Here is a 27,816-nt window from a genome sequence, read left to right as displayed (position 1 = left end):
AAGATCTTCCCTTACCTTCCCCAGACTTCCCGTAAAACAATTGTCCATGCTCTCATTACGGCACATCTGGACTACGCCAACAGCCTATATGCTGGAGCCCCCCTCTATCTCATTGACCGATTACAAATCGTTCAAAATTCGGCTGCCAGGCTTATTGGAAACATCCCTGCCCGCAACTCAGTCAAAGCATATCGGAAAGATTTACACTGGCTCCCTATCGCTCGTAGAGTTCAGTTTAAAATCCTTACCCTTGCCTTTCGAGCCATTCACGGAATTGGCCCATCCTATCTGAGCCAAAGACTCAAACTATCGAAGTCTGATAGAAACCTAAGGTCCAATAACCTACGTCTACTGGTTGTTCCCAGATTCAGGCTAGCCCGGAGCGGTGGCAGAACGTTCGGTGTGACGGCGGCTAAATTCTGGAACGACCTCCCTCTGGACCTTAGGTTTATCGAGTCTGAGCAGATCTTCAGACGCAATTTAAAAACTTGGCTGTTCACCCAACCTTGAGTAGGAGGGCTTCTGCTACACTGGGCTGGAGGGTTGGACCCCGGGTTGCCTCCTCTGGTGATATTCTTGCTCTCTCAGCGCCGGGACACCCCCGACGGGGGTAGCTGCGCGCTTTATAAGCTTCTTAAATAATAATAATAATAATAATGGCAGACTATGGGGCTTGTCTGTCCACTCCTTCCTCTCTATCATTCCAGAGGGTTTTGCTGTTAAAGGCAAGGTTTTCTCTGTGGAAAACCCTGGACAGGCTGTGCTGTTGTGGTTTTTGGTGGAATTTCTAGTTGAAGTATTGGACAGTGTAGCCTGTGGATATAGGCTGCATTATCTGTCTTTAAATTCTCTCTTAAGTGTCTATGCAGGTCTGCATGTTTTGTCAGCTTAAGAGATTATTTTTGATTGCTCCGGGGTCCGCGCACATGGGCGGGACTATTCACTAGATTATGACTATAACAGAGATACCCCTACTACAGAACTGGCGTTACAGGACAGAAACTACTCCTTTTATGACGTTCAGAATTCTGTTTATAAATATATTGTTGTGCATGGCCTCTAATACTGGCCTTACAAGTGTCCCAAACACAAATGTGAGAGGCCGTATGAAGATTTGTTTTAATAAATTCCCTCAGATGCACCCTGAGCTGAGAAATATAGGTCATATCGGTCAGTAGATAACGGGGGAATGAAAACAATCTCGGAGTATTTTGGCCCTCAGAATAACTATAGGTTAGTAAAATAGGGTTGTGATCCGAGGACACCCGGGGGCAGATTTCCATAGAGCTATTCTGGATTATTTGATCCGTAGCCCATGCCATGTCAATGCGTGAACAAAGTTTGTGAGGGGCTGAGTAGAACGTATAGCCGGGTATGTCTGGATAAAGAGAGCGCCATACATCTTTAACATTATGTACTCTACTGATATCTAGAATAGCAGCCCTTACTTTATGCATACGCTGAAAATTACCCAACCTTGTTGTATCCTGCTGGTAGTCCATAATGCAATTAAAATCCCCCATCATAATAAGTTCTCCCTCCCACCTCAGCAGTTCCAAATTTAGTTCATCAAAAATAAAAGCTTCATCCGTATTAGGGCCATAGATTCCACAGAGAACATATTTATGGTTGCCAATACAAACTTGCGCTATCACCCAACGACCCAGTTTATCAGTACCAGATTTGATCATTTCAATTCTAGATCTTTTGTCTTTTAATATAGCAACTCCCCTAAGCGAGGTCTGCTGAGAAGAACAAGCTACAACCTCATAGCCCAGCTGGTTAAGTAGCTTTCTATAATTATAAGAAATGTGTGTCTCTGATAAAAAAATTAGCTGAGGATTGTACAACCTTAATTCTTCAGAAGTAAGTCTTCTTTTGTTCTTGCTATTTAGGCCCGATACGTTCCACGCTAGACACTTTAATACATGCATTTTAATTGATAATTTAAACCGGCTTTGCCATACTGTACATATTTGAGCAAAAAGCATAATAACCAACAACAAAATCTTCCTTTGAGATTTAAACCTTCCTCACAAAGTGCCATCTTTTGGAATTTTTTAACCCTACCCCTAATAGCTACCCCTCGGAGAACCTGGGCCCACCCCTCCCCCCTCCTCCCTCAACCCAGAACCTGAGGGAGCCCCCTCCGTGACTGCTGCCATTGAATGGGCAGCTAAAACACAGCGGCACCAGAGCCCCGGGACCACCCACCTTTCTTTTACAAACATCAACAAAATAAGAAAAATAAGTACTTTAATTGTTGCTCCCTCCAAACTAAGAAAGTCAGAATTTTAGCTCAGAGCTTAGCTCAATTTAGACAACATTATCTCTGCCTCCTTCTCACCCGAGAAGTAATAGGTATGAGCTCCTTTAATGACTTTTAAACGACCTGGTTCCTGCAGAAAAGCTTGTCCCCCAATAGCTTTAAAGGGGTCTATAACATTTTTTAATCTCCACCTCCTATCCATTATAGGTTTGCTCAGATCTGAGCGTACAAATAAAGACATATTCTCAAACTTGATAGGAGAGTTTGGGCGTGCTTTTAAAGCTACTGCCTCCCTTAAGAGAAAATTCCCAAAATAAATAATAAAAGGCCTTGGGTATTTACTTTCCCTATTCTTCTGAAATGGGGGAAGGCGATGCGCTCTCTGGATCTGGGAGTCCCAATCAGCTAAATCAGGTAAGGCTTTGTTTAGTAATTTCACCATGTAAGTCCTTGAGTCCGACCCCTCAACCCCCTCCGGAATACCAAAAAGTCTCAGATTTGATCGACGTTGGCGGTTCTCCAAGTCCTCGACTTTCAGCTCTAAAGCGAGGATCTGGCTCTCATGGTCATTCAGAGCTGTTTCAGTGTGAGCTGCACTCTCTTCGATACCAACAACAAGATCCTCTATTTCCTGTGACATCCCACCTAGCTTGGATGTCATTTCTGTCAGTGTCTTCTGAAGCTTAGTATTGTCTCCCCGTAGTTGCAAAAAGTGTTCCTGCGCCTCAGCACTGTGGCTAGTTAAAGTGTGTAGAATAACCTCAAAAGGGGACATTTCAGAGTCACGTTTCTCCGTGTTAGCTGACGAGATGTTGTAAGGGGAGTCCGGGTTATCAGAGGGCATGCATGTCGATAAGCTAGGACCATGGCTAGATGTTTCAAGCCTCACAGGGGAAGTTATCAATCCTGAGCTTAATACCGTATTAGTAGGACTAGGTAGCGGGGCAGTATCTGTATCCACAGCTGGAGCAGGGGGAGTTGGGGGGTATAGGTGGGGGTCCGCACTGTTTTTCTGAGATTCGTCAGCAGGAAGAGTGGAGCCCGATAATCGAAGGGTCATATTTTTCACTAGTCCCTTGGCCTGAATCCACTTTCTAAGAGGACTTTTATCCAAATTTATATATTTTTTCATAGCTGAAGCGGTGTTACTCAAGGATAGGCCCTCTGCTGGTGATATTTTACCTTTCTTGCTTTTGGCCTTTTTCTTTTGTTTAGCTTTGCTCCTCCGATCCGCCATATATTTGGCTGTGGAGGCTCTAACCCCGTCCCATGATCCTCTCCCTCCTCTGTCTCCTCGTATTCCGAGTCCTCATGAGAGCTGCCTCCTGCCCCTTCGCCTCCACCTTCGTCTCCATCATCACCATCCTGATCCCCCTCCCCCACTATGGGACTTGTTACAGTCACAGTCCTAGTTACAGTCACAGTCATAGTAGCTGAACTGGCAATGTTTTCCCCAGTAGGAGATCCTAAGCGGTTCTCAGAGTCCAATTCCAATTCCGGCTCCCCAGGTTTTGTTGCTTCTTGAGGAGTATTGTCCAAGCCCCCTCTTAGCTCTACTCTTTCTGCTTGTGCTGACATGCTAATAAGATTGATTTTGTCAGATGGTGAGGTTCGATTGATTCCTTCTTTTTCCTTTTCCTTTCTAAATCTATAGGAACTCTCCGTTTTTTTTCTGAAATAGAGTGCAAATTGCTTGCTTCAATCGCACTAACAGGACAGCTGCCATCAATAATCAAAATAGGAGGGTGCAGTACCAGTTTATTCATTCCAATGGCTCCAGCTGGTGACTTTGCAGACAGTTTTGTTGTAGTGATCGGCATGTTTGCAGAAGCAGAGGCGGACACAGCTGTAGAAGGAGCCATCAATGGCGTCGATAGCGTTGCTACTTGGTCGGTTACCACAGTTTTAGCTGTCCGAGTGGATCTAGGAGCATTTATAGGAGCCATTTCATCCGCTTTCTGTAGCTTCGGTAAGCTCTTCTCCTTCTCCTCCCCGCTTTCCGCTGTCCGGGGCGCTCGTCCTCGGCTAAACCGCCAGCCTGACCAGCCGTAGGCCGATCCCTTGCTTAGATAGGCCTGGCGCAGGGTGGATTGTTGCACCAAACGGCGAATCAGCCAAAGCCAGAGCATTCAGCACCCTCCAACAAGCCTTTTCCTATGTAGTAAAGTAATAAGGTGACTGTGCTGCCTGAGAGTACCAACTGTCCTTTAAACACAGTTCACAGCTGAAAACAGAAAACTTGCCGGCTGGTCCATGATGTAGAAAAGCTCAATGTTGAATCAGCATGTTCTTTACCAAAAGCTCACATAGGCTATTCCACTTGCATTATGGTACTTGCAGTGTTGTTTCTTTAAACGGACAAAGCGTTATGTCCCCTGAGTGCAGAAAAATATAGGCACGGCACATATTCAGCTTGGGTAAACATGTAGAATGTCATGTTAGTACCTTTTATTGAGTTTCGTTTTGTCGAGTTTGAAAAACCACCCGCATCTGATCACGAGTGTGCTCTGCCCTCTCGTTCATCAGCAGCGTCTCACTGCCGGCTTCTCTCTGTCGGCTCTCTCCGCTGCATCAGAGCCCTCAATGGAGATCACCGTGATAATGCTGGGTGACAGAACCGGAGATTTTCCCAAACTCCAGAAACCTCAGGTATAGTGAGGTACTGGGTATAAATATGTTCGGATTGTTTCCGGCATCGAAAACTGGTAAATCCACGGGAGCCCCGGCGGCAACTGTGCTCTGCGGCGTCCTCATTCCGCCATCTTGGACCCGCACCTCTTCTGGACCCGCTTTTTTTGTGACACATATTTGAGAGGATTACATTCTGCACTGCAGTGTTCTAGCTGCTCAGTAGATCATGCTTTGCGTTTTTGTTATGTTGTCATGCTCCTTAAAATGGTGGTTCTTGTAGACCATGCAAAAGGCATGAACTGTAGAGAGCAAGAAAGTAAACCTGTTTTGAAAAAAATGCTTGCATCTTGGTCAATGCTCGTTCATTCGGGAAGGTTAAGCAAGAAAGTGAGACAATTTCTCAGGTCAGGGTGCAGACGAACGGAAACATGACCTCTGTAGCTTGTTATTCCAAACAAACAATGTGCTGAATAGTCCTACATAATCAGCTGGAGCAGTAGACAAGATGCACCTGTGGATGGAGTGTTGCCGATTGGGACAATGGGTGGCGTGAGTGAAGATTCATGCTTGGATGTCAGCATGCAGAGAGGATGTTAGGACTTTCTTTGACTGGTCAAGGGAGGTAGACATGACCACGCCGCAACCATTCAATGTGAAGGGAGATACCTTAGACCGGTATTAGTAGGTCTGCGACCAAAGCCACAGAACTGGAGTCCTGCCTTTCGATTAAGCAGCTTGATTACATTATCCGATCTTGGGTAATTTGCTTACTTTTCCTGTGCTTCATAATTTGCCGGCATGAAAAAGAGATTGAAAACCAGTATAACACCTATTTTTGAATGTGAGGCATTATTGTTCAACAAAGGCTTGGAGATGCTTGAATAAGTTGATAAACTAGGTAAGTTTAACTTTATTTAGCATTGTTGACTATCTTACATTTGATGCAAGCCCAGAACATGCAAGCTTGGAACATTACATTGGTTTAGGAACGAGTTTGCCGTGTTGTGTTTAACAAGTTGTCCTATGTGTGATTAGTCAAGCTTGACTTCAAATATCTCAGAGCTTGTTATTAAAATAATATGATGAAGAGGGAGTGTCAGAGGTTGAAATTAATTTAGAATTGACTAGTTGCATTGTGAGATTTCTTCAAAAATACAGAACCCCCACTTTTGCCCTCAAGGAGAGAACAAGGAAGACTGTCCCCTGATGGCAGACCTTGCATATTCATTCTATTGCTTGCTGCCTAGTAAATGTTCTGGACAGTCATTGTGCAGTCCCCCGGTCAAACCTTCAGGGGTTTCAAGTTTTAATTGCACTTACAACATATTAGGAGTTTTGTATAGTATCATGTGTTCACTCTTTGCAAGTTCAAAGCACTGATCACTGCAGAAACAGCTTGATTGTAGGATGGGAAAGATACTGTCCTGTCGAACATGGTCAATAACCACATGTGTTGTTCGTCAGCACCACCGTTTGTGACCTGAAGGCTACGCGGAATGAGTGCATCAGCACAAGCCATGAGGTAAAACATATAATGTTTAAATAACGTTTCATTTTTGGGTACGTTTTACTCCCACGTAGTCCCTGTGCACAGATGGCTGCCTTGCCAGAGTGCCTGTCGTGGCAGCTTGGAGGCATAAGCTGTTGTACATTTAGATTAAAGCACTTTGGATTTAAGATGCTTACCAGGTCACAGCCGCTGCAGAGGTATAGACAGACTATTAGATGCCCAGAGGAAAATAACCAAGGTAAGGTTAGTTGGAGGCACAGAAATATAACATGCATTTTTCTACTGTAATACTTAATTATACATTCTAAAGTCGAGGTCCCCTATTCCCTTATCTTCAACTGGCCTTTGCTTATCAGCAACTGACCCAGTTTCTCAAAATAGGTTTCTAGGACATCTACGTCCTCTATCAGCAATAAGAGACATTTCAACCACAATGCCACATGATGGCTAAAGTGTCACTTTTTATACATCCTGATTGTGCTCAAACAACTCCTCTAGAGTACTTGTAATTTGCAATGCCAGATATCTCAAAGGTTGCGTGAATACTTCCAATGCTGCTCTCATCCCTTGGTTACGGAGGAGCCCGACAATTTCAGGACTTATTTATTATAGTTTATCTTAAAGCATGCTCACAGCATGAAGCTGTTTACTACCTCCAGCATTCAGGGATCAGGTATTTGTTGCATATAAAACAATAGGAACCAGATATTGCTAAGTCATCTGTATTTTCCACGTCTCTTTGATAGCACATTCCAAAAACACTTTCTATGTTTCTCACACTAGTGATTCTATTACAGCCACAGACGGTATTGATCATGTTATTACTCTCACCCGATTCCCCTCCACAGTGCCCACCTTTGAGACAGAACCTTGAGGTGTTTGACCCGTGCTATTGGAAATGTGTAGAGGAGTTCAGTGCATTGCTTTGATGATGGTCCCATCAACATCTTACTCCGTATTCGAAACAGATACCAGGTTCAGTTAAGGAAGCATTGTTTTGGAGTGAGGCCTTGGTACTCCAAACTGGTAATGTCAGCTCTTTACTTGGCTCTCAATTATGACATTTCTATGCCTGTTTATTGAAGTTTCCAACCAGTCGCAGACTGAGTTAGCAAGGAGATTGGGAACTGTTGTAAGATACCTCCTTACCAATATATTACTCGGCATTTATTGTGAAATGTGTTGTGCTGGAGCTCTAGCTGCAATATTACCTTTCCTCAGGACCACCTTAGGATTCCTGCTCTTCATTAGTGACCTCATCCTGATAACACACTAGAGCCGCCGCTTGATTGTGATTCAGAAGGGTTCTTTACCCAGCCCATGGGAAGGATCTGTCCTAACTGACAATGTTTGGAGGCCTGGGAATCTAGGCCAGTCTGGTGCCTTAAAGTAAGAGTCAAAAGTATACTCTAACGAGGGGGATGCTTTTCTGTCTGGATTTTTCTTTTTTAAAGGATAGTTAAAAGTGTGTTTCATCCTAGTTGTTAACTGACAGTTTTTAATTCTAATTCTGTTTCTGCATATGGTATTTCTGCAGTTGAAAGCTAGCCAAAGGCAGTAGAGCGCGTTGCAGGGTCAAAGGCAAAGTTACAGTCAACGAGTGATAGGAGAGGTAGATGGACAGGTAATGCTTTCGGCTGTAGTGCTCTTTAAAGAGGTGACTCTTCAACCTTTCCTAAGTGTGAAACTTTGCTTTAGTTTGGCCTATGTTTTCCGAATCCAAAGTGCTTTTGTCTAAATGTCTTATAGTAATAATGAGACCGTCATTTAGCTTTGAAAAAGGGCTTAAATTAATCTTGTATGAAAACATATTGTATGTTTATGAATTCAATAAATACAGTACTGATGAACAAACCAGGACTGTAAGTGAGAAAAACGTCTTGGAGATAAATCCAGGCATACTTTGTTATTTATTGATTTTGTAGGTTAGGAAGATAATACTATAATCATATGAAGGCAATAGGAATGAAAATTACCATGTCATGTGCTGTCTGATACGGAAAGGCAGTTTGAAAAAGAGTGGAGTAAAAGGAAGGGTGAGAAGAGGGGCAAGCAGAGTATGGCAGAGAGAGGAGGAGACAGAATGTGAGGTAATTAGGAACCTCTCTCTCTACATTTCAGCCAGTCAGCGCACCTTAAAAACCTGATATAGTTTTCCTTGAAAATTGTTATATTCATAATATATTTTATTACAAGTGACATATTCTTTTTTTTTTTAAGAGATTTATTTTATTTTCACCTGGTATAAAGTTACAAAGCATTCAAATATTATTTCAATTCATCAAGTTCATCAAGTAAATGCATAATCAAACAGAAACAGCAAAATCAAAGAAAAAAAGGAAAAAAAAAAAGAAATCATATTTCATGTTATAAAATAACACTACTAAGCAAACATAAAAAAAATCAGAAAGAATCAGATGTAAATGTCAATTCGGTTCTAAATTCCCCCAGATTCTCTCATATTTCTGCAGCGATTTGACACCCCTAAATTCTGCTAACATATATTCCATGGTTTTGATTTCATTAACCAAGTACCACCATTCCAGAGCGTTGGGTGGGTTAGGGTTGATCCAGGCCCTAGCTAAAGTTAGTTTGGCACAGGAAAATAAAATGGATAACAATACATGGTGTGATTGATTTGTAAAATGTGGACCTAATATTACCATAGGGGCTGTTATTGGTGAACTGAGAACATTTTTTATAGCTAAAATTTTCCCCACTTCCCAGAATTTCCCAAGTTTTGGACATGAAAACAGCATATGTACGAGATCTGCCGCGTATTCATCACATTTCGGGCATTTGGTTTTCTCACCCAAGATGTTGTTTGAAGTCCATTTAGAAAACTTTTCTGGGGTATAGTATAACATATATATAGTTCTATATTGCTGTAGCCGTAAACTAGACGATCTTACATGATAATGAATATTGGTGTAAGATTTGCTTATTTGTTTTCCTGATATGTTAGTTCCTAGTTTTAAATTCCATTTATTAGCTAGTACTTCGTTATCGTCAATTCTTAAGCCTATAAAGAATTTGTATGCCGAGCTGATTATTGATTTCTCTTTTTTAGAGTTTAAAATGTCCCAAATACCCCCGCTCGACAAGGTTTTATTTCTATTCTTCCGCACAAGGAAGTCGTATATTTGCATGTATTTAAACTCATGCGTGTCGAGCAGACCATATAGTTGTTTTAAGGTGCGAAAATCCATTATGCCTTGGGAATTAAATATATCCCCTAGTACCGCAATTCCTTTCGATTGCCACCTTCGAGATTCCCCATCACTGAATATGCTAGGCAGTCCAGGATTGTCCCATAAGATTAATTGGGTATGAAATATGGTGCTTTTACAGTAGATAAGTATATCATTCCATATTTTTACTATATCCCGCGCGGTCTTAAATTTAACCCTCTTGTAGAAGTTGGGGTCTGTAATACGAAGTAAAAATTGTTTGGAATCTCCCTTTAATAATAAATGATGGTAAAAAAGCAAGTCCTCTGTATCCAGTAACGATCTAATACGTCTTATAAAAGAGGCCCAGAAGTAAAGTTTCATGTCGGGAAAATTGAGACCGCCGGATCCGATTTGGTTTTTTAACATCTTTAGCGATCTCCTAGCCTTCTTGTATCCCCAAATAAAGTTACAAAAGACGCTATCTAATTGTTTTAAAAAAAGCCTATTCTGTGCCAAAGGGATTGATCTGAATATATATAAGTATTTAGGTATAATTTTCATTTTTGTTAGATTTATTCTACCGATTAAATTTAGTGGAAGTCGATGCCATTTTTTTACGTTCTAAATGGTAGTTTTCATTAGTTTATTATAATTAATATTATTTAGTTCTTTAATATTTGAGGTGATTTGTACTCCAAGATAGGTCGCAGTCTTACAAATTTCAGGCATTGGTTGAGGGGGAACAAAATTAGCTATTATTTGAGTTTTATGAGCATTTAGTTTGTAGCCAGATACGTTGCCAAATTTGGATGTTTCCAAGTTGATTGCTCTCAAAGAGTCAGTAACTTCTGTCGAATAAATAGCGATGTCATCCGCATATGCAGTAATTTTTAAGCTCTGCCTGCTAGTTTTAAAGGGTATTATTCCTGGTTGATTATCCAAAGCTTTTAAAAACGGTTCCAGTGAGAGGGCAAATAATAAAGGTAATAGGGGGCACCCTTGACGTGTGCCTCTCTTGATTGAAAAATAATTTGACGTAAGACCCCCATAGCTAGTATATGCGGATGGGTTGTCATAGAGTGCCCGAATCCCATTTAAAAAGTTTCCGCCGAACCCCATATATCCCATTATGTGCCATAGATAGTCCCACCCCACCCGATCGAATGCTTTTTCGGCGTCAAGCATTATCATAGCTAGGGGAGTAGACTCTACCTCTGCTATGTCAAAGGCTGTTATTGCCGTGTTTACATGGGCTGATGTGTCCCTCCCCGTTACAAACCCGTGTTGTTGCGTGCTTACAATTTTAGGCATTAGTGGTGCAAGTGACATATTCTAGGCATCTTGTGATAAGTAGGTTTGCATTTTATTGACCAAGATGCTGTGATGTGATTAGCCACAGAATGCATGCTTTTTGATAGTTATGTTGGCTTATTAGGTCAAATCCTACCAGACACTTTATCTGAATGATTGTGAAAGGCATATTAGGGACAAGCTGAAAGGTTCCCTAAGAATGCATTCTGCCCTTTACTTACCATTGACTTTGTGTTTTGTAAGTAACATTTTCTTGCTTTCTATTTGTTGGCATTATTTATTTTAGACTGTTTAGAATGTGTGTGTCCCTCCCTTGGAGTATTGCCTGGTTACCAACCCTTTGACTGGCTCCTTCTGTTCCTCCACAAGTGCTTGCTTTCTGGGAACAGTTTTTTTTCCTTTTTTGTGAGACACTCCAGGGGATGTGTGTTCAGTTGTTTGACTTGAAAGCTAGTTCAGGAAGTAGCAAACCTGCTGATGGGATATCTGGTTGGCTAGGGCTTGCGCCTAAGTCAGGGAGAAACCACCACTCTAGTCAGGGCAAGGGAGTTACACGCTGAAGATAACCCCTGCTCATTCCCTTGGTAGCTTGGCACGAGCAGTCAGGCTTATCCTAGAGACAATGTGTAGTGTGTGTTTGCGCAACACACACACAGCAGCAACACACTAGGCACACTACAAAAGGAACTCCATAATAATCACACATATACACTGTGCCAACTGGCACAAGGTAATAATTTACAGGGGATTATATACATGACGGAGCCAATCAGCACACTGTCAGAACCATCACAAAGCACAAGTAGTAAAATTAACACAACCAGTAACTACTGGTACAATAATGAACTCCGGATTATCACTAGCAACATAAACGCATTATGTCTGCATCACATTAGGCATAAAACACATTATGAATAAACATCATAAGCATAAACACATTATGCAATCTCAGTAGGCATAAACACAGTATGCAATAGGCATCACAGCCTTGCGCCCTACCAACACTGACCAACTGGCCTTCTGTGGGGCTCAAATGCACTTTGTCTCGAAAGTCAGGGCACTAAGCTGCCACATGCAGCCAGGTGCAGGCCCACCAGGCCAGCACCAGCAATGAGGGTAATGCACTGGGGCAGGGGGGGTGCAGCTCACCCCTTCCTCATCAAGAAAAGAAAATGCCCCACGTTGCATCTGCCCGTGCTCTTGCGGTGCAGCTGGAAAAGGCTAAATGATCACTGGCACCAACTGTGCCTCTTAGGTCCCACTCCGGGACTCAAGGAACCGAAATTGCCCCAAAAATGAAATCAGCACTGGCACCACGGTGTCTTGGAGTGCCAACACTGCTCTGCTTAGCCCCCACTCACCGGTGCTTCTCCTGGTGTCTTTGTGGCACCCGCTAATACTTCTCGTTCTGGCCCCCACTCACCGAGGTCTCTCCAGACTCTTCCGGTCTCTTCGGGGCAGGGGAAAAGGCACCGACAATGTGCCTCGCAGGCTCCCGCGTCCTCCGCGGATGCCCCAAGGCGGGGTAGGCTCCCTCCGGGAGGCGGACTGTGCGGAGTCTCTTGGCCACAGAGGCGGGGTAGGCTCCCGCCCTCCTGCCTTCCTTCCGGCTGGGAACTTCCTCTTCTGGGCCCACCCCCAGTCAGGCAGCTTGCCTGGCTTCTGGGCCGCCGATCTCGGTGGATACTTCTTGGCGGCTCCTTACAAATGCGGGGTAGGTTCTCACTTCTCAATGCTGGCAAATGCGGGGTGGGCTTCCGCTAACAGGAGCACGAAAATGTGGGGTGTGCTCCCGCTGTACCGATGGAGGCACCAGCGTGCGGGGTGGGCTCCAGCTTCCTGGAGGCACGGGGAATCCCCAAGCCGGGACTCCCTCCACATGTTACAGCCTCACCCTGCAGGCCACCCACGCTTCCTGGAATAAAGATATAGCGCTTACGAGGTGCTAAGCCCCCAAAAGTTCCAGGGCAAAGGCTGTGCCCAGGCAGCCCAGCTCACAGGGCCAGCCAGCAGGGAGGCAGTCCCTCATGGCGGTTCCTCTTGGGGCCTAGCAGCAGCAAGTCCCCAAGTAACACAAGGCAGCACACTCTCATGTGGTCACAGCCCCAAAATTTATGGGACATTTTCCTTTGTCTGCTCTGGCACAGGGCTTGGGGGAACCAGCCTCAGCTGGTTCTGGGTGGTGTTGAAGCACTCTGTTTACCAGGCTTCCGCCCTCCTTTGTCAGATGGAGCTCGGTCTGCAGACACACCACAGGGGGGCAGAGCCAGCATTCACCTAGGCAGGCACAGACCTACTCAGGGTCAGGGGACTACTCCTCCCACTACTCCAAATGCAGATCACCTATTCAGCCTAGCGCTGACTCACCCTGCCCTCCCTGGAGCCACACACCTCACCAGCTCCTGTCACTTCAGCACCAGACATGCAATACACATCAGGCAGGCAGACACATAGCACACAGAAATGCCAACTTCTAAAAGCTGCATTTCTTAAATAGTGAAAATAAATCTGTGCACACCATGGCACAGCATTTATTATTACTATTCCAAACATATATCAAACTTGACCACGCTGCTCCTCTCATATCAGGAATTACCACTGAAACACTTATTAGGGAATTCCCAATGCATTCCTATGAGAGGGCAGCCTCACAGCACTGAGAAACCAAAATGGCTGTTTGTCACTACCAGGACATGTCATGCACTTAAGGTACATGTCCTACCTTTCACCTACAATGCACCCTGCCCATAGGGCTAGCTAGGACCTACCTTAGGGGTGACTGACATGCAAGAACAGGGGGGTCACAGTGGCAGTAACACTACACTCACAGGCCCTGCAAAGGCAGAGGCTTGAGACAGGTTTGAAAGGCTACTTTGGTGGGTGGCACAATCAGCGCAGCAAGTCCAACAATAGCATCAAATTTACTGGCCCTGGGTATCTGAGATACCACTTTACAAGGGACTGACAGGTAAATTAAGTATGCCAAACAGGTGTAGACGAATCTTACCATGTTTACCACAGAGAGCACATACACCTTACACTGGACAGCAGTGCTAAAGTGCCCAGAGTCCTAAAACCACCCACGCCATGTCAGAAACAAGCATTTACAATGCAATGGTCTCAGCATTATTAAAGGTAGAGCTATTGGCATTGCTCATGACATTTCTTTTCATATTTTTTTAAAACATAAATAAATGGTATTGTCATTTACAATGGCAATAGGTTAGCATTAGAGAGTGTCTGGGAATACTCTCTACTACTGTCTAATGCTCACCTATTGCCATTGTAAATGACAATACCATTTATTTATGTTATAAAAGAAAATGAAAAAAATATCATGAGCAATGCCAATAGCTCTACCTTTAATAATGCCGAGACCATTGCATTGTAAATGCTTGTTTATATATGTCATGTCAGGATCATTATTCTTATAATTGCCAAATCAAAAGATCAATATCTTGAAAAATGTTAAATCAATAACAAATAATGCTGTTATTTTAACATGATAAACAACGAAGTGATGTCCAGAAGTGACATGCAGGCCAAATATACATGTTTCTCAGGGCAATGTTAGAACTATGAAGTGAATAAACTGCAGAAATGTGAGCCGAAAGATCTCCAAAATTGTGAAAAAATGAGAAATGAGAAAAAAGAAAAAACAAGAATAGGTGACCATGTTGAAGTCAACAGTGCCTCTCAACTTTCTCATGTGGTTACCTGTAAGTAAGAAATTTCAGAAATGAAGTTGTGACTACAGTGGATTTTGAAATAGGTAATTTACTTTTCACGCACATAGTTCATTGGTAGCAAGTTGTTAGCGGATATCTCATTTATGGTTGCATTTTTCTTATAACCTTTAGCTTTTAACAGTGGAACTGCAACAGTAGTCGACTTGGTGGTTACAGCTCAACAGTAAGTTGAAGTTTTAGCCTTTCACGGGTGTTTAGGGAGTGGTGGTTTTTGGTAGTTAACTTTTCACATGGCCACAGGTAACCACCTGAGAGACTTGAGAGGCACGGTGGTTCACGGGCAGCCAAACTTGTAATAAGGCTATAAGTCATCCCATGTTTTGCACATTCAGTTCTTTTTCTCATACATTCATTTTATACAAAAACATTTTTTACCTTAGGATGCATTTTGTAATGCTTTCTCATAACTCCAGGGAAACCCTAACACCAATATGACCTCATAATACCTTTTATCACCCCACACACCTCAGAATGACCAGTACACGTTCATTAGTATCACACCTTCACAATTACTACCAAAACCACAGCAACAGTACTACTTCTACCAGTATTGTCACAACCAATATGATAACCACCAATTTCAGCAATTTAACCACCTCCATTTGATGCCACCAATACTACCATAAATGCCAATGATAACACCACAAATACTAATACCACAATCACCATCAGTAACAGTAATACCACTTTTTAGTATCTCCAATACTACCACCATCAATACCACCACAGCAGCACCACTACCACTATTACCAGCACCACAAGCATTGTGTTAGGAATATGTGGATGGTACGTACACAACACAAGAAGTATTTGGGGGTTGAATCAGTGGAAGAAGGGACAATAAATATCAAGGAAATTCATAATACTAAACCGCTAATGTTAGACCAACCTTTTAATTACTTCCTTTGCTGGAGTTATTTCTACGCCACTAGTTGTATAGCCTTATTTAAAACCTCATGGTATAATGGTCTGATGGCTTTTGTCAGGCAGTGAGTCGTTAGTTGCACTGTCTTCATCCAATCAGTTTTATCCCATATTTCATCCCTCGTGTTTGTTAAGGTAACCTAAGGTTGCTTGTATTCCCAATTACCTCTTGCTAGTCCTGTATTGTGTGAGCCTTGTTCTCGTTTTTCTCTTAGATTTAGACCAGTGTCTTGTCCGCACATCCTGGGGTGGTCAGCTGCATTCCAGGCGGACTCATGCCTCTCACAGTAATATCCGCTGCTGAAACCAGTAAGCCTTTCTATGAATTGATGTCTTTCTGCTCACTAAGGAACTGTGCTTACCTGTTTCCACTGACAAAGCCAATAGTCCTGGCTTCTTGTCGATATGATGTTACTTGTTGTATCATATATCTGGATGCAATTACAGAAGCAGCAAAATACAAGTCGGGCGGCATACTATGCTAAGTACAGATTTTTAGCATACATGTTTAAGCCACGCCCCTAATTACATTTTCCACGCCACTTTGAGAGACCCCCAGTTTTTTCATCCCACTTAAAGCCCTGGAAAAGGCAACCGTGCTACACGGATAGCAGGAATGTTTCACTGCTTGCTTTTCAGTCAAGGTTTGTTTGTATCTACACTCTGCTGACCTCGTGGTGTGTCTAGGGACCAATAGGCGACAAGCTAGTGTCTTTGTTGTTACTTTTGTGTGTCCAATTCCGAAAAAGACAAAACGCAAAATAAGCAAATGCTGCAGTTTTTGTTTTCGACTGCTGTGTTCTTGAAAATCCAGATGCGAGAGTATCAGGGCTATCACTACCTGTATGAGTGCAGAGTGAGTCAACAGGTGTGCAATTTTTCTAATTTTCCGAAGTTGGAAAAAGCTAGAGGAGATGACAGCTCCCACCTGTCCTTTAAGCGACGGTCGGTATTGAGGATGACCCCTAAGCTTTTTACCGAAGGGGAAGCAATGTGATAAGAGCCCATATCAGTCGGCCAGAAATGCGGGCTCCAACTGAGCTCACTCTTCCAGGGCAGTAATAGTTCCGTCTTGCCTGGATTGAGTTTTAGATGGTTCAGGTCCATCCAACTCCGTATGTGGGACATGGTTGCCCGGAACTGTGCCATTGAATCTGGGGAATTCAGAGGTATTATCAGCTGCAGGTCATCAGCGTAATTAAAAATGGTGATCTTGTGATTTTTTAGGGAGTGTATCAGGAGTCTGAGGTATAAATTAAACAATAGTGGCGACAGTGATGATCCCTGAGGGACCCCACAGAGGGAAGATAGTCTCGGGCGGTAAAGTTTCCAAGTCTTACTGATTGCGTCCGCTCGGTAATGAAGGAATCAATCCATCTTAGAGCGGATCCCCTGAGGCCAGCCTGTTTGACACGGTTCAACAGTATGTTATGGACGACCGTGTCGAACGCGGTCTACAGATCCAGGAGCACCAGGCCCTGGTGGTTGCCTTTGTCCGCATTGAATCTGAGAGTATCCTGAACTGCGAGGATCACCGCTTCCGTTGAGTGTAACGGGCGGAAGCCAGCTTGGTTAGGTTCCAGATAGTCAGACTGTTCGAAGAAATTCGACAAACATCTAGACACGTGAGCCTCTAGTATTTTGGCTATAAAGGGGAGAAGGTAGATGGGCCGATAATTGGACGGGTCCATGGGGTCTTCCCCAGGTTTTTTTATGAGTGGGACGACCGTTGCATTTTTAAAGGTGCAAGGAACCTTGCCCTGTGCGAGGGATTCATTGAGGAAGGGGAGAATGCTCTGGGGTAGGGCCGAGAAGACCTCTTTCATAATATGTGGTGGGCACCTGTCGTAAGGCGACCCAGAGTTTACCCGAGACAGAAGCTCCGAGAGTGTTTTCCGGTCAATAGAAGGGAGGGCATCAAGAGTAAGATGATTATTACAGATGTCATCCAATGGTTCCTGACTGAGGGGGTAAGGGATGCTGTTTTTAATAGCAGAGATTGTATCTATAAAGAACTTATTCAACGTGTTACAGAGTTCCTGGGTGGGGGTCTGAATGGGTGCCGTTCTCTCGCTGATACATAGGTCATTCACTATTTTAGTGAGTAAGAGGAGAGAATGCAGGGCGATTGAGGTGACTATATGAATCTGGATGTTACCACCTACTACCCAGAAGACCGTAGTCAATGCCTTAGTGACATCTCGGCTTGATTACGGTAACATCTTGTACCTGGGCTCAAACAAAGCAGTAATAAGACGTCTGCAACTGGTGCAAAACGCTGCTGCCAGACTGCTTTGCAGAATCCCTAGATCCGCTAGGATCACCAAACATCTTAGGGACCTGCATTGGCTCAGGGTTGAAAACCGGATTCGTTTCAAAACCCTGACCTACCTATTTAAAATCAAAGCTGGCACTGCCCCCAAATACCTACAGGACCTTGCTAAGCCCTACCTCCCCAATCGCAGTCTTCGTTCTTGCACTGCTGCGAACTTTGCGGTACCGAGGTTCAAACGGGCTAGAATAGGCGGGAGATCATTTTCCTATTTGGGCCCAACTCTGTGGAACACATTACCCATTCATATACGCAAGGAGGAAAGCTATATGAATTTCAGAAAAAGTGTAAAAACCTGGTTGTTCGACAAATAAGTGCTTTAAATGCTCTCTACCCAGTTGTGTTTTGTGTTTTACTGGTCCGGCGCCGGGAAACCCTTTGTGGGTAGCTGTGCGCCTTACAAGTGTTATAAAATAAATAAATAAATAAAATATTATGGCATTAATCAGGGAACGAGGGTGGAGGAAATAAATAATTTGCTGATTCTGCAACAAACTTCTAGTCTTATAATTAGGGTTACCAGCTCGTTATTTTGATGTCCCAGATGGTACAACAATAAGTAGTCAACTTAATCCGTATTTTCACCACTTATCTGTGATTACTTTGAACAACAAATGTAAATAGAAAGTACTTTTAACACCTTAACCGCAGCGTTTTTTCTGCCGCGGTGCGGGCGTTCTATTGAGTGGGCGGGGCTCTGTCGGCCTCCCAACGGCCGAGGGGAGCACGGAACGGGTTAATTTTATTTATTTATTTATTTATTTAAAGAGTATTGTGTTGCAGAGCTGCCTAAATGATCCATAACTGATAATTAAAGGGAACAAAGACAGAAAAGTCTTTGCAGGTTCTTTAAAAAACACATGGCTGGCATTTTTCTTTTGGCAACCCTACTTTATATTCCTTTTCATTAAATGCTTTCTCACACTATGGCAGTAGATTCTTAAGCCCTTTTAGCCCTATGGGCGTTGCGCGCCTGTGTCATACACACCCATGTAGACAATCAAATCATCCTATGTCCGAATTGACACATTCAGCCACCCTGAAAGCACAGTACTGTTGAAGTTCTTTCAGAAAAGTCCCCCAATGTCCTTACCTGGTCATCCTAATGCACAGGCTTCATCCACAGTAACGTTGGCTGCCATTACTGAAAAGCCCCATGCCCATGATAGTTCAACAGCCATACACATCCTATGTAGGTTTCCCCACAGCTGCTACCTGTCCAGTCAGTCTTATATTAACAGCTTTTTGACGTCCTTCTCTCCTGACACTAATCGTATTGAATCCTCTTCGCAACAAAGCGCACAACTCTAATGACCAAAAGCACCAGATCTTGTGAATGCCTCTTCAACTTCTCCGCTACTTACGCATACTCTGAGCAGGTGGAAAATGCCAGCTAATTTCTCTCCGAATGTGAGGAAAATCACACAGAAAAGTGATAATAGTTGTTTTTTGGTGAGGGATACCGGCCAGAATCAGAGATGCCAGCACTCTGTTATCCCAGCACAGTAAACTAGCATGCTTGTAACGAGATGGAGCGCCTTCATGCTTGCACAGGTGCTGCTAAATGTCCTCGAGATGTCTGTGTCGTCCTATTGATAACATCAGCCTCACAGTATGCAGAAGTCCAATAGATCTGCACTGAGAAGTTCTCTCTGAAGTCTGAAAGAAGCAAGGAATGTGAGTCCAGACGGTGGAATTGATGAGGCGAAGGCAAAACACAATCAAAAACAGTTGAGTGAGGCAGTCCTAATCCAGTGCAGTACCTGGGAGTAAAGTGAATATTGTCAAACCAAACCATGGGGTCACGACCAGGATAAGGATGTTAGAAGGGCGTGATACCCTGCACATTGTTAATAAAGTTGTTTCTGTTATTTATAGATTTGGTCCCCTGATGAAGGGACACATGTCCCGAAATGCATTGGGCATGGATGATGAACAGAATACTTTGATATCAATTCTTGAAAGACTGAAATTTCTGTGATGTGAACAGAATAAAACATGTTAAAGTTTTTTTGAGAAAGTGTATATGTATATGTTGATAATGAACATATTTGTTGTAAAACATTGATTAGTGTTTAAGTAAATAATGAAGGTAAATTGATGAGCATTTGCTTTTTGCAACAGTGCACATTGGTCAAGTACCAGTATTTGATTTATGATTGAGTAAAGTGAATATTCCCACAAGTGAACAGCAATGGTTGTGAAAGTATTCCAAGCCCAGGAGGCCGCCTTACTCTAACGCTTTGCTAGTTGCTTAACCTGGCTCCTTTCTATGTTATATCCCAGAAGTGTTCAAGCCATCACGTTCCTGCATGCTGTGACTTCGCCATCACGTTCCTGCGGGCTGTGGCTCCAGGATCACAGTGCACAGAGTAAGAGAAGGTCCACTTACACTCCCAGTTATAGTTCACAAGCTAGGTCCAACCAGGCAAAGCAGCTCGCTCGTTGTTGTTTTTAGAAGGTTGTAATTATAAGTCCTTTGATATTTTGGCAGCACATCACACTTTTGATATTAGTCTTCCAGTTATGATGTTTTTTTAACTCTTTGTTCCTCCCAAAAGGTCCAAGAACTTCAGAGTCCTCCCCGCGCCAGTCAAGTAGTACGGGACTGTGTGAAAGCGTGCCTTAACTCCACCTATGAATACATTTTCAACAACTGCTATGAGCTTTATAGTCGCGAGTATCAGACAGATCCAGTGAGTACATGTTTTAATTTTTTTAAAGAAATACGTTTATCGTCAAAGAAATAAAGATTGGAGAAGACCTTGTTACATAGCATTCTAAAGGAAAATCACTAACCATTATGGGAATTTAGTCTTAGTTCCCTGGTATTTATTTGACAAGTTACCCAAGTATATCAGGAGGGTGTTTACGCTCCCCAAGAAAGAATGGACAGACTGTGGGGATGAAGACATAACATTTATCTACCACAATTGTAACACCCTTGGGCTAGTTGGACTCTAAAGAGAAGACTGCACTCCTTAGGTTAGTAAATCTTTCCGTACATCACTTACCTGCCTCTTTCTTATTGTGTGTCCATGCTAAAGTCTTCCAAAAGTGGAATACATCGTCCTCAAATCTGGGAGTTGTGCTCAGGATGGCTACTTTCTTTAACACATTTTTACACCATTCACAATTCCCTAGCACTACTATTATTGTGCCCTACTAGAGAGAGTCACCAAGGCTAGACTGTGAATACAAAAGCTCAGCCCACTGCTGCAAGACTTTAGCTGGCCTGTGGGGTAATCCCAGCACTCTCAAATTGTCCGACCTCTTAATAATGTTTTCATCCTGGGTTCTACTTGCAGTGTCGCTGCTGATGCTCCCTGCTTAAACTCTGAAAACCTTTCATACTCGCGTGCAGCAGCTCATACCCTTGTGATCTCTAATGTCATTCAAATCTTTTCTAGCATGCCCTTCGAAAGGAGAGACAATACTGGGCATAACACGACGAGGAAGCTCCAAATACACTCATCTTATTTCCGTGTCTGTAACACAATGCAAAGTATGAGAAAGTAAATGACTTTCACGATAATGGGATGTTCCTTAGCGTTGCATGCTAGTGCAGTTATTCGCTGGCAGTAGCCTTCCAGTTGTTATGAAGTAAATACTACTTTTTAGCTTTCAAGTTTCTTTACTATAGAGCTGAGGATGTTTGTGTTCTCAACACATTAAGCTCCCTTAGTCCTTTCCTCTCTAAGACCTATTAAAGTGCAAAGAAGTCTTTTTGTTTACAAGTGGTGGTCTCAGCCTATTTTTATCTTTTTTTTAAGCATTCAATAGTGGAGGAGAATGGGGTTTGCATATTTTGTCAACTGAATCTCCTTCATTAGATTTATTGCAGTTATAACTAAAAACCTGAAACTCAGGGAGTACCTAATGTCTTGGTAGGTAATTGTGTTGCTCGGTATGGGATGACCTCACTAGGTGAGTGTTTGACTTGGAACCATTGGCGTGAGTCTCCCTTCCACTTTTTGGTGTTGCCTCATCTGTTATTGTTGGTCTAGATGCTTTGGGCACTTTGTCACTGCTGATCAGTGCCAAAGTGCAAGTGCTCCATATTGTAAAATTATTTAATGGATGATTGATTCCATGATTGGTTATTTGATGTACTTGTCAGATCCTAGTACAGTGCACCATGTGTGCCCAAGGCCTGTAAATCAAATGCTGCTGGTGGGCTTGCAGCACTGATTGTGCCACCCACAGAAGCAGCGTGTAAAATGTGGCTCAGACCTGTCATTGCCGAGCCTTTGTGCAGTCTGGGACTGCCATGTCGACTTGGCAAGTGCACCCACTTGCCAGTCCCTAAACCTTCCCTTTTCTACATATTAGTCACCCAAAAGGTAGGCCCAAGGTCAGGGTGCATTGTATGTAAAAGGTAGAACATGCCCTGAGGTGTGTGGCATGTCCTGATAGTGAATTACAGCCAATTTTGTGCTTCACTATTGCAAGGCTACCTGTTCGCATAGGCCAGAATGGGCAGTTTGATTACATCTTATAATCCTAACTGAACCAGGGAACAAGGTAGAAATTGTGAGGGTGATTTTTACATTCTGTGTTTGAAAATACCACTTTTAGAAAGTAGGTATTTTCTTACCTAACCAGCAGCATGCAAGGTTTGTGTATTCCATGTCTGGGTTGAGAGTGACAGGAGGCTGGAGAGGGCCTTGGCTCCAGCAGTCTGATGAGTCAGGGCTGGGCTGGATAGGACCTGCATTGAATAGAGAGTTGGGGTGGGGTAGATTTCCTTTCACTATCCTGAGCCCTCATAGAATAGAGAGTAGGGGAGGAGATTTCCTTTCAGCTACCTGAGCCAGGTCTGCTGTCAGGCAATGCTGTCTCCACCTCCTGCCAGGAAACTGCACCCAGGAGGACAGAACTGGTTTGGACTAGGTACAGACACTCTCAGCCATCAGAGACCAAGGATTTGTGTGTATAAAAAGGGGGACCCAGACCCCAGAACTTTAGATCACTTCTGGGAAATCAAGAGGAACCTTTGCCAGGGTAAAGAAACCGGAGACGCTGAAGGAGGATTACTGCCCCTGTGCTGTTTGCTGTTGGGGTTGGCCTGATGTGGTTACTTGTTGCCAAGAAAAGGACTTTGCTGTTTGCTTTGTCATCTTGAGGAAGATCTCCAAGGGCTTGAACTGAGCTTGCCTCTTGTCTGATGTCTCAGTGACACAAAGACTTCACCACCAGCTCCCCCTGAACTACCTTGCTGGGACTTCTACCTGCAGTGAGGTGCCGCCTATTGTTTGGGTCCTCTGAGAGACTGTGTGTTGCTGGGAGCGCGACGCAATGAGGAGAAGCATGTCGCTGGTGCAGCAGTTGCCGTCGCATCCCTGAAGAAGCGGGCCGCAGATGTTTGCCGTTGCATTGAGCACGAAGCGTGTCGCATCACCAGTGAAGCGTGCCGCCGCCGCAGAGGTCGTAGTCGCTTCACCGAGGAAGTGTGTCGCAGGGCCTGTCGCGTCTCCAAAGATCATCAGTTTTGCTGCACGACCGCCGGGCGTGCACACATTGCATCCACGTCGTTGCATCGCATCAAAGACGCCATTGTGTCGCATCGCACCGGATCGTCGCATCGCATCAAGGTGCCATCTTGTCGCATCGCACCGGATCACAGTAAGAAACCGACGCATCACCTCCTCTCCGGTAAGGAACCGACGCACCACCTCCCCTGGGCTGCAGGGAGGGACTATGAGAGTAAAGTTTTGTCGTTTGGTCTTGTGTTAAGTCTAGTAAAGATTACTTACTTTTCTAGACTGGTGTGGTGTCCATTTGTAGTGCTTTCACTGTATTACTGTATGTGTTAACAAATGCTTTACACACTGCCTCTGAGATAATCCTACCTGCTCATGCCAAACTACCAAGGGGGTGAGCAGGGGTTATTCAGGAGTGTATCCCCCTTTCCCTGACTAGAAGCAAGGGTCCCTATTTGGACAAAGGTGTTTACCATTGCCAACTAGAGACCCCCATTTCTAACAGTGAGGGTAGTGTATTTATTGTTGTATGTGGATAGCATTGCCCCCTAGGGGTACATGTGGCTCATAGAGGATCAGTGACCTCTAGTGAACTTTGAAAGTGGTGGGGTATAAGTATGATGTTCCAGTTTAACAAAGCCCAACACCCTTGAGAGAATTTGAGCTGGAGGGGTCATCCCCTGAGAAAAATGTAATAAAGTCATTGTTAAATAGTGCACTTCATAGATATTTTCATATAAATTGGCTTAAAATCCAAAGATTCAAGATGCATGTCTTTTACCAAGAGTATCAAGGCTCACCAATACCAAGAAAGACTTGAAATATTAATGGTGAAATTGAATCTTACAACAGTGTCCTGTAAGGACTTTCTAGTGTAAGGGCGTGTATGTATTACAGGCAGGTTATCAAATCTGGCTTGCAAGATCAAATGTTCAAAATAGTTTTTGCGTCCTTATTCGTATAATTTTTTCCAATCTGTCCCCTAATTGTAGATTTTTAATTGTATCTTATGATTCAAACTTGGAATGGGCTGGATAAACAAACAAAAAATCTGATTGATATTTTCGCCTGCGGATTCCTCATTTGTTGAATATCTCCGGTGCCAGCCTGTATTTAGAAACTTTTCCATATCTACCCTGTGCCGATAGGGGCGTTGACTCCATCTCAGCCCTGAAAGCTAAGCAGCAGTGACGCCATTGGAACAATAAAGCACCCGCCCGAGATTCTGATGTCAATTCCTTCTTTTCAGTGCCCTTAAATGTGGATACAGAGCTACTCTCCTCATTGTTTCTGTTACTTGTAGTGATTTTCAACAAAACATTTTGTCAGAGGATTTCCCCCATTGCAGCACTCAGGGAATTTCACTTCCCAAGACGTCATGGTTTAAGCCCTGTTGTGAATGCAAAATGGAACTGTCCATCTCAGACTACAGTGAAGTCGGCCTATGGTGCTTGGGGTCAAGGCACAACTTGGGGTTATGCGAGCAGTATAGACTTATGCACCCCAAAGCCATAAATGCTTATGAAGCCAAAACTTTCATGTCCCACACCCACGATGATTGCTTGGCTCGATGTTGATTGTGCCCCAGATCGAGGTGTCGTTCTTTATCTTTTTCATCACCTTCTTCGAATACCTCCAGGGAACAACACATAAAACTTAAAAAGAGTAAACATGGACGGAATTTGCCTCAGCACCATCTGAGGCCTAACGGCAATTCTTCTCTGCCCACAATGCTTCCTGTGAGGACATTGTCAGAGCTGGAGCTGGTTGACAATGCTCAACTCCAAGGATTGCCTACAGTTATGTGGCCGGCACCAGTTCCAGGACTCTTGCCTGTCCTCATGTGATAGAAAGTTTTAGCTGCAGATTCCTTTCCTAAATATTCCCCCCAGGCGTCAGACTGGAACCTTAACTTTTTCATGAGCAGTACCTCTGCGGGTCGGTAGGTGGCGTCGTTTGGCTCCATGTGGCGTCTTCGGCATCATCCATGCCAGAAGTGACATGCGCAGTGCCAATATAGGCGCCACCCGAGTGCGCTGAGATCAGTTAATTTCTTTCTGCAACAGTCGGAGCAGATTTGGAGAAGAGCAACCCCCAGTCACTTTTTGAATGATCTTTTTTTACCTTTTGCAAAGGCTTTATTGAGACTTTGTCCACGGGCATAGCAGGGATATCCACAAGGAAGGGTGGTTTTAAGCCCTGTGGTATCTGTCACTGGCAAATGTCGGTGACGGACCCACACCTTGTCTGCTTCTGGTGTCTTGAGCGTGACCACAACACCAAGACCTGTGTCGTTTGTTGGGCCATGCACCCCAAGGACTTGAGGGAGCAGACCCTCATCTCCCTGCCACTCGACATGTGACACTGCAACAGATCTGGACTGATGCAGGTAAGGCCACCTCGTCCTTCTGTGGTGATGGCTCCAATGCCGACTTACCTGGCAGCGACATCCCCATTCTCATCCCCAAATCTAACATGGAGGCATTCCTTCCAGGCTGGAGTTTGTGCTCTATCTATCTATCTCTAGGTCAATCCAGGCTAAGCTAGTCCTAGCTCTATCTTGGCTAGGTCTTGGGGAAGAATTAGAGAAGCCACTGGAACCTGACGAATTCCAGCCACTAGATTACACCAAGGATGCCTGGTGTGCGAATCTGATGGACACCAGTGGACTGGACACATCTCCAGATACTGCCTTGGTTTCTCCTCCTACTTTGGCTACGAAGGAGAGAGCCTCTTTTGCAATGTTGGCGAGACAGCAAGCTGAGGTCCTGGACTTTCAGCTGCCCACTGAGGCTGTCAAGACGAATGTCCTAACAGGTGCTTTAGCTGGGAGTAACCCCATTTGAACCACTTCTCCTATTTGATGAGACCCTCACAGATTTCCTACTTGGGGTCTGTTCCAAGCCCTACACATGGGCTCCTGTGAATAGGACAATCACCCTGCCCCAGGGGGCCCCAATTTCCTCATCCAGCACCCCATTCCGGAGAGCTTGGTGGTCCAAACCTCCATCTCCAAAGTGTATCCTGGCACATTCCTTACCACTTCACCAGATGGAGGATCCAAGAGGCTGGATACCTTGGGGAAGATGTTTTCTTCTGCCAGCCTGGCACTGCAGTCGGTGAACACTGCATGTCTTTTAGGCCGATACTCCCACTCACTCTGGAACTTGATTACACATGTGTTGCCTATGGTCCAGGCGGAGACGCGGGCCATTCTCTCCCAGGTTATTTCAGACGGGAGAGGCACAGCATAGTTCACCACACATTGTGGACTGGATACATCCGACTTGCTAGGCAGAGCAGTTTCATTGTCTCTGGCCCTTAAACACCACGCATGGCTGAGAGCTACTGGCTTCTTTGGGAATGTCCAAGCCGCACTTATGCACATACCATTTGATGACTCCAGTCTCTTTTTGTACACAATACGGCCTCCGCACTGGAGCTCTTCAAGGATAGCAGACCTACTGCCAGGTCCTTTGGCCTAGCCATGGTCCCTTGCCATCCCCAATCCACCTTTCCCTCCCTTTGTAGATACAGAGGGGCTTCCACAAACGTTTTTACCTGCCCAGCAGCTATGGCATACAGGCTTCTCAGCCCCTGTGTGGCAGAGGAAGCAGTAGCCACAGACCTTGTGGGTAAGGTGGCCAGAGGTTGGGCCAGTCCACCATCCCCTGAACCCCACCCCCATGCAGCAGCAGCCTCCTAGCCTCTTTAGTTTGCCCTCCGACTATCAAGCGCACCCAATGCGTGGCAGGATACGCCTTCACCTGCACTACTGGAGGTCGACAACATGTGACCGTTGGGTTCTTCAGATTGTCTGTAAGTGCTACTCCCTCCCTTTTGTGACTACCCCTCTACCCAAGCCACCGACTTGTGACAGGCTAACAAAAGATCACATCTCTTGGCTCTACCAGGGAGTAGCAACTCGCTTGGCCAAAGGAAACTATAGAGAAGGTGTCACATCAGAAGTAGGTTGTGATTGTTATTCCTTCTACTTTCTGGTCCCCAAAAAGAGCAGAGGCTTTCGTCCTATCCTAGACCTGCGCCCTCTCAATTTCTTCCAGAAAAAGAAGAAATTAAAAATACAGTTGCTTGCTCTAGTCTTGTCTGCCCTGGACTCAGGAGATTGGATGGTAGCACTGTACTTGCAGGACGCATACTTAAACATTCCTGTCCTACCTGCCCACAGACGTTACTTGCGCTTCACGGTAGGACACAAGCATTTTTAGTTTGCCGAGCTCTGCTTTGTCCTTACCAGCACCCCATGAGTTTAACCACGGTGGCGGCGGTGGCTGCACCTCATCTGCGGAGATCATGGGTGCCAGCCTTCCACTATATCAATGACTGGCTGTTGTAGGTGGCCTGTCCCAGGCAGTCCTCCCCCACCTCCAGATTACAGCGGACCTTCTGCACACGCTGGGGTTCTCTATCAAC

The 27,816-nt window shown here is 44.4% G+C and overlaps 1 protein-coding gene across 4 annotated transcripts in view; it reads left to right on the top strand.

Moving 5' to 3' along the window:
- Window positions 1–27,816, top strand: part of UNC13B (unc-13 homolog B) — a 3,024,149-nt gene that overhangs the window by 2,275,606 nt on the left and 720,727 nt on the right. For all 4 annotated transcript variants that reach the window (XM_086960243.1, XM_086960242.1, XM_086960241.1 and 1 more), the window contains one exon: window positions 20,461–20,595. In XM_086960243.1, the coding sequence (XP_086816369.1) occupies window positions 20,461–20,595 (135 nt within the window). The remainder of the gene's footprint in view (window positions 1–20,460; window positions 20,596–27,816) is intronic.

The sequence above is a fragment of the Lissotriton vulgaris genome, chromosome 3_1 (genome assembly GCF_964263255.1).
Source record: "Lissotriton vulgaris chromosome 3_1, aLisVul1.2, whole genome shotgun sequence".
Classification (NCBI taxonomy): Eukaryota; Metazoa; Chordata; class Amphibia; order Caudata; family Salamandridae; genus Lissotriton; species Lissotriton vulgaris.
This window is presented reverse-complemented; position numbering and strand designations above follow the sequence as displayed.